The 14,556-nt window shown below is 39.6% G+C and overlaps 1 protein-coding gene across 1 annotated transcript in view; it reads left to right on the top strand.

Moving 5' to 3' along the window:
• piezo1 (piezo-type mechanosensitive ion channel component 1) overlaps nucleotides 1–14,556 on the top strand; it is a 77,632-nt gene that overhangs the window by 17,556 nt on the left and 45,520 nt on the right. Inside the window, exons 2-4 of the mRNA XM_034609430.1 lie at nucleotides 4,208–4,303; nucleotides 13,396–13,561; nucleotides 13,979–14,120. Of these exons, the coding sequence (XP_034465321.1) occupies nucleotides 4,208–4,303; nucleotides 13,396–13,561; nucleotides 13,979–14,120 (404 nt within the window). The remainder of the gene's footprint in view (nucleotides 1–4,207; nucleotides 4,304–13,395; nucleotides 13,562–13,978; nucleotides 14,121–14,556) is intronic.

The following is a 14,556-nucleotide window of genomic DNA, read 5'->3' as shown; positions in this document are numbered from 1 at the left end:
CTGCTGTGCATTGTGTTTATGTAGCTACATCTTGGAGGCTTACATATTGTATTTAACATGATGAGATGCTTAATATTGCCATTGTTTATGGCAAGCCCTTTTAACATATGATACGTTTCACTTAACCATCTGCAATTACATTTTTGTCATCTACTAATACATTTTGACTAGTTATCCTTACAATATGACTAGTAGGAAATATAAATCAAGATATCTGCTATCTATTGAATTCTGGCTATAGAGGAGCTTTATGTGTGAATGCTCATTGAGTGGGCGTAAAAACTAAAGTGTACCATTTACTGCCCTAGCTAGTCACATTCGTGTAAACTGTTCTTGTGAATCTTTGATCTTTGGAGTAAACCCACCTTATATCCCCTCCCCCTTCTTTCAGTGCCCTCTGACATCTCTTCATGCCCCATGAGGGGCAGTACGGGCCCAGCTGCAAAACACTACCCGTTAACAGTTAACGCTTTTAATTTTGTACGATCAAAATAACGCAGTTAACACGTTTTTTTTTCTAAATAGCACAGAGAGAGCAATAAAGTGAGAAAGAAATTTATTATAGCCTTTCATCCCAGTGCTTGATAAAAAAAAACTCTGAGCTTGGGTAAGTATAACACCAACATGTCCGGTAGATCTGCTCCCACAAATGGGTTCTTCTGTCTTTGTGGTAATAGTTTCTGTGTGACACATCATACAGCTCAGGACAAGAACAAGGCCACAAGAAGCTTCTTTTCCATTTTGTTGCTTATAGAGTCCCGCACTATCGGATTGAACAGGTAGCTTAAGAGCTACACACAACAAGGCTGTGTAGCTCTCCACAGCCATCTTCAGACATGAACTCCGGAGGATGTCCGCAGAATTCGTTTTTTTCTCCAGGCATACTCTCTGTGCTCATTGTGAACAGTTTAATAGAGGCAATGCCATATGGACAAACATAGTTAAGTGAAGACAAAAGACAACATTAAGACTGCTGTACCATGATGGGACTGTTCTTTTAAGGTCAGTGAGAGGGACAAAAGAATTAGATCCTATTTGAATGATCCCCACATTACTAGTGGAACGTATTAATGTTAAAGAATACTAGTTAGTATTTTAAAAACTGCTAAATAATTCAACTGTAGATAGACTGTACTATGTGCTAAATACTGTTAAATTTCTGCAGTGTATTAATATCAATATTAAATGCTAAGGAACAGTATGTCTATAGATTAACAATTTCCTTACATGATATTTTGATTTCATGATCTTGATTTATTTCATTTAATGGCAGCTAGGGCAGGCAAACTGGAACTTATTCAATAATGTAAAAACCAACAATAAAAAAGGGCACTTTTGCTCTAGGATTTAAAACTATGGGTCCTGAAGCTCAAGGTAAAACGGCTTATAATACATTGTTACTTCAGACCCTCCAATGTTATAGACCCGATCGATTTTAATCCAACTTGTCAGACTGTGTGTAAGTGGCCAGTAGTTGACTTTATAAAACAAGAATCTGCTGTGAAGTGCAGAGAAATCATGGAGGTAATACATTAAATGAATGTACAGTATACTCTTTAGGGGAAATAATGTAAACATGACTTCAACAAGTGCAGGCTCTGCTGGCTGTACAGTCCTATTATAGGAACCTATTCTATACCTCCTCCCAAATGTAACAGACTGGGTGACTGGTTTTGCTCTGATAACAAGTTACTGCAAGTCTGATTCTAATTCCCTGACCTTAGTCCTGCTTTATTTTAACATTTATAATTGGGGTTCTGCCTCCATGAGTGAGTGTGTGTTTGGGTGTGTGTGTCAAATGACTTCTCATAGTTATGTGATGTGACCAGTGTTATGTTTTATCCAGAGATTATTTGGGTGATGTGCACTTCAAATAAACCAAGTTGGGCCAGATGGCAACTTGTGTTGTAAACCTGTCACTTCTTTGTTGAAAACTGAGATCTAAGTAGGCTGAGATGAATCTACTCCTTTATCCTGGGTGAGCTAATAATGATCAAATCATGTGTTTAACAGGAGGAAATAAACCTTCACATTTTCTTTATTTCCAGGTCTTAATATTGCCAGAACGTCTGAATTCCTTCAAGCCAGCAGCACCTCATAAAAAATGATCTAAAGGGGTGATACAGTCCAGATGATGAAGTTAATAGAAATGTGTGGAAAGGATGCAAACACAAAAAGTGATAAAGAAGTCATCTGCTTAATGTTCACATTGCAATGCAACTGTAATGTTACCATTACCAGACTCTGGCTGGAACTCATGAGCTCGTTGTTAACATGAGTCATGTTCACGGTATTCTCGGTGTTTACACTGCACAATTTAAGCAAGCAGGTGGGTAACGAAATACAAAAACAGAATTATAGAAAGGAAAGATGTCGCTATTCGGAATATCAACATATTTCTATGCATATTAAACAATTACAAAGAATATAGTAAAAACCCTTAGAATATTTATTGATGATTTGTTGATGTTCATTATTCAGATGTTTGCTGCTGGTGGTGCAGGTTGTAACCAGTGGCTATGCCATATATGTAATTGTGGTGTGACCATACGTATAATCACTCCTGTGAGACAGCAGATAGAACAGGCCTTCAGATGGCTGTAAGAAGAGGCATCAGCATAAAGGCCCTCATTGGAAACATTGATGTCTTAAGTGCAATACAAAGAAAAGGAATGCACAGCCAGTCCTCGGTGATGTGTCACCTCCTTTCTCTGGTGAATATGAGATTTTGCTATGAGGAAGAAGGTGCAGGTTACAAGTGCTACACTCTGTCTGTGTCAGAGATCCTTTTTACCATCCAGGATTGGTCTGTGAAACAAACCCTTTTGATGTGATACTTGTCACTCTGTCATTTGGATGTATTGTGGAGCATTATTTTGTTTGAGGTCTATTTGTCTTTTTTACAAAACTGCCACAGGCACAACTACCATTTCCCTTTCTTTTGAGTGAGAGATGTTACCTAAAGTAGAACGATGAGGAAAACATAAATAAATAGGCTGCGTGAGTTAAAAGAAATGTTTAATTTCAAAGAATAAAATGACCAAAATACTATAATACGTACATGCTGGTGAGCAGCGGACCATGCAAAAACACAGGATTGGAGTGTGCATTCACATCGTCCACACCCTCTACTGTGCCTTTACTCCCTCTTGGGCCAGTGGCAAGTCACCAAGATACAGAACCGGGGCAGTCCAGGAAATAACCTCAGTGCTCGGGAAGAAAAGTTCATAGGTGCACTTTTGCGTTTCTTGTCATGTATCAGTATGAAAAGTCCCTCGAGTCTACTTCCTTAATGACCATGACCATGTGTTGGGCTCTTTGCGCTGCCAACGCACAAGTGACGTACAGTATAATCAATTCTGTTCTTAGTACCCTGTATAAACAACGACAGAGCGCTGCAGCTGCTGCTGACATTATGCTGTCAGTGTAGACACAGTATTCAACAGCAGCAAGGAGGACATACATGGTAGGGATTAGACTAGAGATTGAGCAGCAGGAGAAAATAGGTTGACAGGTTGTTCACATTAAGAATAGTTAATGACAGAGACACAAGATTGACATTAAGTCTCTCTTAGTATTTCTTACACAGTCTGAATAACAGGCTCAGACTCTGTAGAGACTTCAGGACACAAACTTAAGATCCCTGAGGTTGGGTTGGTTTACTTTGTCTCAAGCATGACCAGAGAGATTCACTGAGATCCAAAATACGTCAAAATAATTTAGTTGTTAAAAAAAGGGTAAACTTATTATAAGGTGCACAACTTATAATCGAGAAAATGAGCTATCACAGCTATCAAAAGAAGAAATGGCAGACAACAAATCTGGTCCAAATCTTTTTCCAGAAAAAACAATGTGACATAACACATAAATGTCTGGTTTGGTTTGGTTTGATGGGAAATAAACTATCTGGTATAAGTTAGGGAAAGATTGTGGTGATTTGAAAAAGAAAAAAGGGAGGAGATTTGTGAAATGTTTCCATTTGATGGAAAGGCGCAGCCATAAAAACATGGAGTCCAGAGTTTGTTTTCAGACTCCAGTTGTATGTACCAGCTCATGACTGGCTCATACCTCAACTACATGTTTCTTTTAAGATCAGGGATTATGGGAACGTAAGATGCCACTTGTCTTACATGCAGTCGCAGATACATGTGTGAATGTATGTCTGAATAATTGCTGTGCTTTGATTAGATTGTTTGTTGTCTTGCAGCTTGTCTTTTTCGCTACAACATCCTGTCTCTGGTGTATTTCCTCTACCTGCTGCTGCTGCCGTGGTTCCTGTGTCCTAATAAACACACAATCCGAGGTAAGCCCATCTGTCTATGTATTATTATGGCATTTTGCACCTATTTGTTTTCTTTGGACTGCAGGGGGTCAAATTATTCCAGTTACTCTAACTCCTGGAGGCACTTTCTGTCCTGTGTCTTGTAATCAACTGTACAGATATATGTTTCAGGTAGCAAAGAGAATTTGCTGCCTAATAAAATGTTCCACTGGGCAGGAGATACTCTGTGTGTTGTAGTTCTACCTCTGTAGCTGAGAGGGAAGTGAATATTCAGTAATGGCGTTCATCTGCCAGCAGCAGTTGTCATATATCTGCTTTTTGAGGATTTTCAATGGGATTAAGTTTATATTTAACTTTACCAGGAAAGGCTGAACAAAGGTTAAAGTGGTGATTACACCAGTGGTGAATGAGGAACAGTAGTAATAGCCTTGAAGGGAAATTAAGGTCAAGATGTTTAGATTTAAATGTGACTGTAACACCCAGTGGTGGAGGAAGTACTCTGTTTACTCAAGTGAAAGGACCTTGATGCTGATTCATTAATCTGGTAGGAGAATAGTTATTGATAATCTTTATACAAAACCAATATAAATGTATATTACATCCATACCTAAAATATTAAACACCCTGCCACATTTCTAGATCAATGACGTTATGATTGATCATAATGTATGTAATGGCTGGATCTTTCATCTTACAGCAAAAATAACAACTCATCGTGTAATAAACAGAAGTCGCTTGTTTTAATGAGATATGTGATGGTATGACAAAAGTGTTTTGTTTTAACAATGTAAGTTGAATTTTCTATTATAAAGGGAACATATATATATACCAACATAAATTAAAATGTCGTCATAATAATGGAATCATCAGATGAGTCCCGCTCCCATAAAATATTTTACCACATGAAAATTATAAATGTAATGAGACGTCTCACCTATGTTCTTATGAGTGACTGTTCATCCCACACAATTAGCCCATTAACAAATCCTCAACAGTCAGTATTGGTGTAACTGGTAACCAGGATGGAGAATATTTTCTGCCTGTCTACATGGGATGTAATGGGCTGTAACATCAACTGCAGGACCTATAGCTGTGTCAAGGCACATCAGACATGCAACTCCAACAAGTCAACAGTCAACAGTAGCTGCTTTGTTCCTTCCTTAGAGTTTAGCAGAAATAAAGTTTTTCACCCATTACTTCAAACACAGAGAGCTAAATAAGTGCTGACATGAGTCTAAGTCGACATGAAAAATGGGATTTGTCAGCTGTGTGTTGGAGCGATGTTTCACTGTTTTTGTTCATTCATGCTGTCGCGCTCCATCTTGTACTGCTTATAGTACATTTAGTCACATTTTAGCGACACATTATGTTTTCTGTCTGCTAATAGAAGTGTGTGTGTGTGTGTGTGTGTGTGTGTGTGTGTGTGTGTGTGTGTGTGTGTGTGTGTTCCTCTATTTAAAGATTACCTTTTTAAGCATAGACCCCACAGAGTGAGGACATTTTTGGAAAGTGAGGACAGTTTGGGTCCTTCGGTCCTTACTTTTTCAAAGGGCTGTGTGAGGATTAAAACTTGGTTTTAGTGTTAGTGTTAGGTTTAGGTTTAGGTTTAGGTTTAGGTTAGGGTTAGGGATAGGCATTTAGTTTGGATGGTTAAGGTTAGAGTAAGGGGCTAAGAAATGCATTATGCCAATGAGTGTCCTCACTGAGAGACAAGTACAAACATGTGTGTGTGTTATTCTTGAATATGTCTCAGTATATAACTGGGGGTCAAACAAGATGGGATTCTTTCACACTGTCTATTAATAGAGACATATGTATGCATTAGTTTGTACCACACAGAGAGGAAGCTGTGTGTTTACAGCTGCTTGAGATCGTCCAAGTGTTCACACTGCCTCTTCTGCTTTACTTTACCTTGTAAAATCTGAATTAGTTGTGTTAATCAAATTAGTATCTTAACCTAAAAATAGCAAATGTCACCTGAAGATTGTCATATAATACCATATTGATTTTTCTTAATCTTGCTGGTTTATTGATCAGAAAGGGTTATAAATTCTATATAGCATACACATACATGTAGTGGCATTTATATCATGTATGATATAAAGAACACAATATTCTTTGTGAAAGTTCCAACAATTAGTTTCCACTAATAATTCCCTTGATGCTGACAAGAAAATGATCCTTGCTAAAAGGAATCATGATCTTTAGTCCTAGTTGCTAGTAGGACAAAAGTCATGTTCCCTCCTTTTTCTAGTCTGTCTCTGTTAAAGACACTTTTTATGATCCAGTGATAAAAATGTGTGGAGAGGCTTTTGTTTTGGTGGGAGACTGGGTAAAGTTAAAGGTGTGCTGGGGTGGGGGTGGGGGGCAGAGGGGAATTCCCCCAATGGAAAACCCTCTGGCCTGCCAAGACACTGACACGTGCGCAAACACACACACACACGCGCACACACACACACACACAGACAGACAGACAGATGTATAAATTGAGCGGGGGAAAAAATTCAAGCAACTAAGTGGAAGCAGCCGCTTTGGGCTCTGAGGAGAATTAAGAGACAGTTTTTAGAGTTCGAGATTACTCAACACCTGGCATGATTTCAAATATTCAATTATAGCGTTATGCAGCATGTCAAAGACTTCTATCCCTCTATAGTTATACTTTAAGAAGGGGGTTGGGATTTAATTATGTATAAACTCAGTGATGCCTTGATTTTTCCTTTTATGCCACCATCACATCAAAATACATTTTTCACCAACATTTTGAAAAGATGACAAATTAACTAAAGGTAACATTTCTAACATTTTCACATTTGTTGGGTTAAACCCCCTAACCCACCAAAAACTCTTTGGTACCAGTGTTGTGTACTTCACTCCCTGCCAGGTTTCCATTATACATGACTGCAGTTTAGTTATGCGTGGCTGCCTCTGACTTCAAAATAGAGTTTCAATGGCTGAATGGATATAATTATAAGCATGTGTGGGTCTATTTACAAAGCAGCATCACTGAATAAATAGTTACATCAAAATGTATTAAAAAAAAAAGGTTTGATCCTAATGAGATCATCCGGTCCCTGAATTTGAATAAGTCATACTGTGCGAAGTGAGTTTAACTCTGGGTAAACTTGGAAGATTAAAAGATACTTCGATCTCCTGCTGATGATCACACCAAGGTGACAAAGTACGGTGAGAAAGAAATGTTTGGCTACGTCCACATTGATAAATGTTTGTTTTAAAACTTATTACTGTTGCTACGTTTCCATCTGGTATCCACACAGTTTTCCAGCTCCTAAATGCTGCTGACCCTGTTTTAGATGGGAAAGTTGTGATTAATCTGGACGTACAGTGTGACTTCTGCCGGCAAGATCCAATGGCAGAAGGTATTATTTTAGTATTCAGGTTGACCGTCTGTCCGTTCATCCCATTGGTGTGAACACGATATCTCAAGAACGCTAGATTTTGATGGTCCAAGGTCAAAGGTTAAGGTCACTGTGACCTCACAAAGCACATTTTAGCATTTTCCTCAGGATATCTCCCAAATGTCTGAGGGAATCCTTTCACATTTGGCACAAACATTTTCTTGACCTCAGGGATTAACTGTTAGAATTTTGTTGTCAAAGGTAATGGTGGCCTCACAAAACATGTTCTTAGGCCTCTTGAATTTGATTGAGGGATTTTCAGTCCTTGATCAGTTGTCACTTGGACTCAAAGATATAGACTTTTCAGATTTCGCTGGTCAAAGGTCAAAGTCTGGAAGAAAATATATTTTGGCGGAAACTGCACTGGTTGGCAGAATCATACATCGGCAGTGCGGTATTTCTAGTTGTGTCAAATACTGTGTGTTCACCGCCTAGCCTACTGTATAGCTCCATCATTAAATGGGTTGTGAATAGAATGGAACGCCTTTATTGTCATTGTATTATGATACAATACAATGTATAGTGCCAATCCACTTTGTCTATAGGAATACTTCATACAAAGAAAAAGACACAAGATATAACGCATTACATACACATTTCATACCATACCAGCAGACATAAAAAAAGAACAAGAACCGGTACCATAAAGCCACAAGTGCACAGAAGATATGACGGCCCTTTGATTGATGAAGAAACGACATGATATCATGGTGCACCATATGTCTCTTGTTCAACCAGAATGCACCTCATAAGTATAATGTCAGTTTGACATGTTGGTCTCATATCATAGAAGTTACAAAAGCTGTCTGAGTAGGTCAGACATGCAGCAACTCTCTAATGATTCAACATGAAGACTTGCGTCTAAACATAATGCTGTAGGAGTAACACAAATGAAATGCATGTTTTGTTCCGCCTCAGTGAGATCAACCCCACCCTCTGCTTTCACAGCTCAGACACACTGACAGACCACTGTGCCTCCACACCTTGTCTGCCACTCTGAAACCTGTGCTAAGTCCTTACGGGAGTGTCATGACCAAACACTGCCCCCCATGCTGTGTAATACAGTAATGTAAGAGACTGTGTGTACCTTCAGACACTGAGATAAACAACCGTGTCAGACATGATGATGATGACTGAGATAGTGGGGCATGCTGCCAGCTTGTGGTATAGTCGTGTTTCATGTTTGCTAAATAAGATTCAAGGCCAACTGGGGCAAGACTGCTCAAGCTCTTGAAGGCTCAGTCATTGTTAATATAAGCTCACAGTGCAGTGGTGTCTGCTCTGTGTCTGCTAACAGGGTTTCATTAACCTTTTACAGGGTAATAGAAGATCCAGACTCTTGCTGCTTATTTTGGAAACTTTCCATGGTTTGTGTAAAATAGACCACAGAATTCTAAACATCATATCTAATAAAAGACATGTTGAGGGTAGGAGTAATATACATGGAGAGGGATCCCTCACATGTGGCTCTCTCTGAGGTTTCTACGTTTTTTCGGCCCCTGTAAATAGGGTTATTTTTGGGTAGTTTTTCCTCACTCTTGTTGAGAGTTAAGGACAGAGGATGTAGCACCTTGTTAAGCCCTATGGGACTAATTGCTAATCTATTATAACAATTAGTCAGAGCTTAAACCTGATGGTGCACAACTGTTTCTGGTCTCTCTCTCCTCTCTCTCTCCTCAGGGTCTGTGTGAATGGTCTTCTTCTGTGATAATTTTGTTTTCCAGCTCTTGGCTGCTGCAACCAATGCGAGGAGGAACAGGGGCCGTGGAGCGTCATTATGGGCTCTGGCTCTGGCTCTGTCTGTAACAGTCCTGTCCTGTCACGCACAGAATCCTCATACACAGAACTAGTTATTGTTCCAAAACTCTGACATGCATTTACAGTATATAGTGAGTGCTCTTGCTTTTTTCATATCTATTCTGACCTTATCGTTCAGTTTGTTGGTCTCTGAAGGTTTAAAAAAAAGAATATCTGAAGGGTCAATATAATATCTGTTACTGTGGTTTGGCATTTAGTCCTTGATAATGAGTGAACAAGTATACTATAGAAGCACAGAAGAAGACATGTAGGGCAGCATCATGGCTTCACAGCAGGAAGGTTCTGAGTTCTTAATATGTGTGTCCATATGTTCTGCTTTTGTTTGTGTGGTACACTCTCACAGTCTAAAGACATTCAGCTCTGCTAAATTAGAGACTCTAAGCATCCCATTGTTGTGAATGTGAGTAGGAATACTTTATCTCTGTGTTGGTCCTGTGACTCATCCGAGCTCCAGCTATGAGCCTGCAGAGGATAACAGGATATACAGTAGCTTATGGACGGAGAATGGTTTGCCAATCTCATGTTGTCTGCAACTTCCGAAATCATTTGTGCCTTAGGGACACTAGACTGAAGGGAAACGCCTCTCTCTTTGTCACACATACACAGGAAACAGAATCCCATTTTTTCTTTTTTTGCATTAGTGTGCCTGAGATGAACGTGATGAACTGAACGTGATGAACTGAACGTGATGAACTGAATGTGATGAACTGAACGTGATGAACTGAACGTAATCATGTTTCCCATGAGAAGTTAGGAGATCTCTATTGTTAAATTGACTTCAAACAGAAGGCTGGTGAAATGTTGTGTCATTAAGAAAATGGCTAAAGCAGATGTATGTTCTGAGCTGTGATGGCTTTGAGTGTCCTAGTTTATGACAGTCAGCTGTGCTTGTGGCAGCTCAGCTCTGCCTCCTATACTAAATGTCTACTGACTTACAAGGTTTCAATCAGGAGAGACTTCGAGTCAACGAAGATCGGAATAAAGGAATTCTAGACACTGGTGGTGGTTCAATCAGTCAATCAATGAAATTGTATTTGTATAGCCCATATTCACAAATCACAATTTGTCTCACAGGGCTTAACAAGGTATGGCATCCTCTGCCCTTAACCCTCAACAAGAGTCATGAAAAACTACCAAAAAGAAACTTTTAAGAGGGGAAAACAAAACGTAGAAACCTCAGAGAGAGCCACATGTGAGGGATCCCTCTCCCGGGACGGACAGAAGTGCAATAGATGCCACGAGTAAAGGAGAACATCAGAAAGAATAGAATAAACAGTTTGTAACAAAATAGAAAGTAAATGAATTGAGGAGTTATTGTCAGTAATGGTAGAGTATGTGAGTAGGCATATTGTATATCAAGCAGACTTGTTAAAAATAAAAATGATGATGATTGGTGAAGACTGGAGGAGATTGGGGTGGAGGTGGGTTATGCACGTCACTGAATGACGGCTGACTGCGGAAGAGAGGAGAAGGGATTAAAAGTTTGTCAGCAGCCGCATTATTGGGTGGAAGAGACTGTGGCAGAATCTGATTGGCCATTTAGAAACGCCCACAATCAGCTGATCAATAAGCATAGAAGGAGTGAGAGATTTGAGATTGATTGAATGGGGGCAAAGTCTTCCTGACTGAACTTCAATGAGCTTCATCAGGGAAAAAGTGACTTGGTGGTTTTTCCACAGATTTTGGTCACACTGCTGCTGCTCTCTCCGTTTTTTTCAAAGGAAAATAGACATATATGAGCAATACGCAAAGGTAGAGATATAGATACAATAAAAAAGGACCACACACAGACTATAAGCCAATACTGCATGTTTCTTCCTGAGGAAACCATTAAAGCTACTGTTCTGTTTAGTAACACTGAGTCACACACACACACACACACACACACACACACACACACACACACACACACACACACACACACACACACACACACACACACACACACACACACACACACACACACACACACACACACACACACACACACACACATAAAAGAATGGTTGTAACTTGGTGTGAGGGTGTTTTCCACCCAGAGGGCCGGGGCTGGAAATACAAACAGTGGCAGGGGAAGCTGCTGTGACTGCACCACTGTGACCAGACATACTCTGTCCTCAGTCAGCATCAACTCGAAGCCAAGTGGTGCCCTACATGTTAATTCTGAGCACCTCTTTCACGTGACATCATTTGAAATGATGAATAATTTCTTTGAATTTGTCAAGTTAACAGAAGATTAATCAGCAACTATGTTGATAATGTTGATCATGTGGAAGTCATTTTAAAAGCAAAAATGCCAATTAGGAAGCTGGTCTAGTTTTATCTTCTGTAGAATTTCTATGCCTCCGCAGTGGCGACAGCAGTGGCCAGAGACATTATGTTTTCGGGTTGTCCTTCCATCTCTCACTCCGTTCATCCCATTCCAGTGAACACGATATCTCAAGAATGCCTTGAGGGAATTTTTTCTAATTTCGTACAAATATTCACTTGGACTCAAGGATGAACTGATTCGATTTTGGTTGTCAAGGGTCAAAGGTCAAGATCACGGTGACCTCACAAAGCACATTTTCTGACTTGTGAAGGTGATGTCTCTGGAACCCCATGAAGAAATCCTTTCACATTTGGCACAGCCATTCACTTGGACTCAAGGATTAAATCATTTGATTTTGTTAGCCAAAGATGAAAGGTCAAGGTCAAGGTGGCCTCACAAAATATGTTTATGTTTTTCTTGAATGTGATTTAAAGGGATAGTGCATCCAAAAATGAAAATTCACTCATTATCTACTCACCACTATGCCGATGGTGGGTGAAGTGTTTGAGTCCACAAAACACTTCTGGACTCTCAGGGGTAAACTTTGTTAGAGCAGAATCCAATACAATTGAAGTCAATGGTGAGTCCTTCTTCAGATGTAATAAAACAACAGAAAAAAACACAATATGCCTCCATAATGCTCGTGTGGTGTCTTCCAAGTGTTCAACTTGAAACAAGGTCATTTACATCAAGTTTTAAGCCTAAATGTCTGCTGATATCTTCCGACGAGGTGTAGTCACGGACCGTCGGAAATGCTAACGTCCAGTAGCTTAGCCACTTCTGGTGGACCTTTCAGCTACACTGTTTACCCCTGAAACTAGGGGTAAACTGGTGAACTATCCCTTTAAAGTACTATCTCACACCCATTGTGTGTGAGATGATCTCCTCTTGATAACTTATGTAATTTTTTTTCCTGTCCATTCACTGAGCCTCTACAGAATCTTGTTTGGGCCCCTTGGAGAAAACTTTGAAAACCTCTTATTTACATCATGCAAATCTAGGAGTTCTTTACTGTCTGAGCTCACCGAAGAAAAACAAGCACTGAATCTATTGTCTTATTCTGGCACATCCCCAGTCTTTCTTCTTAGTATTCTTAAGCCAGTTTACTTCAGTTTGGTATCTAGGGGAACAGTGTGACTGTACTTGATGTGGTCCCAGTAACAGTCAAGTCAAGACAAGAAGTTTGTAGTATTAAAGGGTTCCAGGAACTTCCATCTCCAGCTATGATGAGCCTAGAGGAGAAAACATAGATCACAAGAGAGATAGAGAAGAATTTAAGAAGATCTCCAGGTCCTTTAAGTTGTCGAGGGGTAAAGGATTTACTTTTGATGAAGCCATGTAAACAGTTTGCTTCCAGTCTTTGTGCTGAGAAACATCCCACTGTCCTTTCTGACTCTGGGTACAACGGATCAATCAAAATGCCACATGTGTTCCTTTGTGTTCCTTTGGGCATTATAGTGTGTTTAAGTAAAATGATGTTCTTCTAATTATTTTGTCCTGTACATTCAAATTATGTTTACACATGTTTGATCCACATCCCTTTTCTCCCTTGTCCTTTTGTCTTCCAGGTCACACTGGTCGTTTTATAAGAGCAGTGTTCTGTACCAGTCTACTATTTGTACTGGCTCATATCTGCTTTCAGACAGTCCTGTACACGTACCCTCCGCTCAACATTGGCATCGGCGATAACTGTTCACAATGGGACACCATTACCAGACATATAGGTGTATCCAGGTATGTAACTTGTGTTTGATTAAGTGTAGCTCCACTTATTCATGCAGCTTTCATTGGTGGTAGGAGGAGTGATGGGGGGAAAGGGTGTAAATCCAGATTATAGTCTGCAATGGTGCAAAAGTGATTCCTATTTACGCCATATTTCAAGTAACATAAAATTAGAGCAGATAAAGACTAATACACAGAATAAACATAACAGACACATGTCAGCTGCAGAACATTAACTAAACAGCAGAATTACAAATGTAATACAAAATACAGTGCTGATAACAAAAACATTTGGAAAAACAGCATTTAGAGACTTATTGCGTGGAAAATCTGGGTATTTTATGAAGTAACAAGATTTGAAGTTGTATGTGCTCTAGGTAAAATGTTTGACCTCCTTGACCTTTTCCCACATGGTTCTCTATGTTGTAGGCTTCCTTTGGAGGACCCTTGGAGTGTGTTACGCCTTCTGTGTCCTGATCTGGGCGTTTGTGTGGTTTCCTTGGTGACAGGGATCCTCTGCAGTAGATTGGTCCGAAACAGAGAAATGGTGGCTGCTGCCAATATTACATCGGTGAGTGTTTGTAATTATTATTATTATTGTTGCATTTAGCTGACGCTTTTATCCAAAGTGACTTACAATAAGTGCATTCAACCATGAGGGTACAAACCCAGAACAGCAAGAATAGAGAAAGTACATTAGCTTCAAAAAGCCAAACTACAAGTGCTTCAACCGACCTAAGTTAAGTGCAAAATACATGGAACTAAACTTAATTATTTTTATTATTATTATAATTTTTTATATTAACACCAGAATTGACAATGGTTATTGACATCGTCTTCTTAAACAAGGTGTAGACGGAAGGGATTTGTCTTGAGTCTGCGGCGGAAGATGTGTAGACTTTCTGCAAACAGTCGTGATTTTGTTGAGTGGCTAGCTCACAGTGAGGGAGTCGCAAGCTGATTGGCTGATGCAGAGTGGAGTGGACGGTCGGGGTGTAAGGTTTGAC

This window comes from Hippoglossus hippoglossus, chromosome 15 (genome assembly GCF_009819705.1).
Source record: "Hippoglossus hippoglossus isolate fHipHip1 chromosome 15, fHipHip1.pri, whole genome shotgun sequence".
NCBI classification, from domain to species: domain Eukaryota; kingdom Metazoa; phylum Chordata; class Actinopteri; order Pleuronectiformes; family Pleuronectidae; genus Hippoglossus; species Hippoglossus hippoglossus.
Note: the sequence above shows the minus strand (reverse complement) of the source record. Positions and strands in the feature narration are given on the sequence as shown.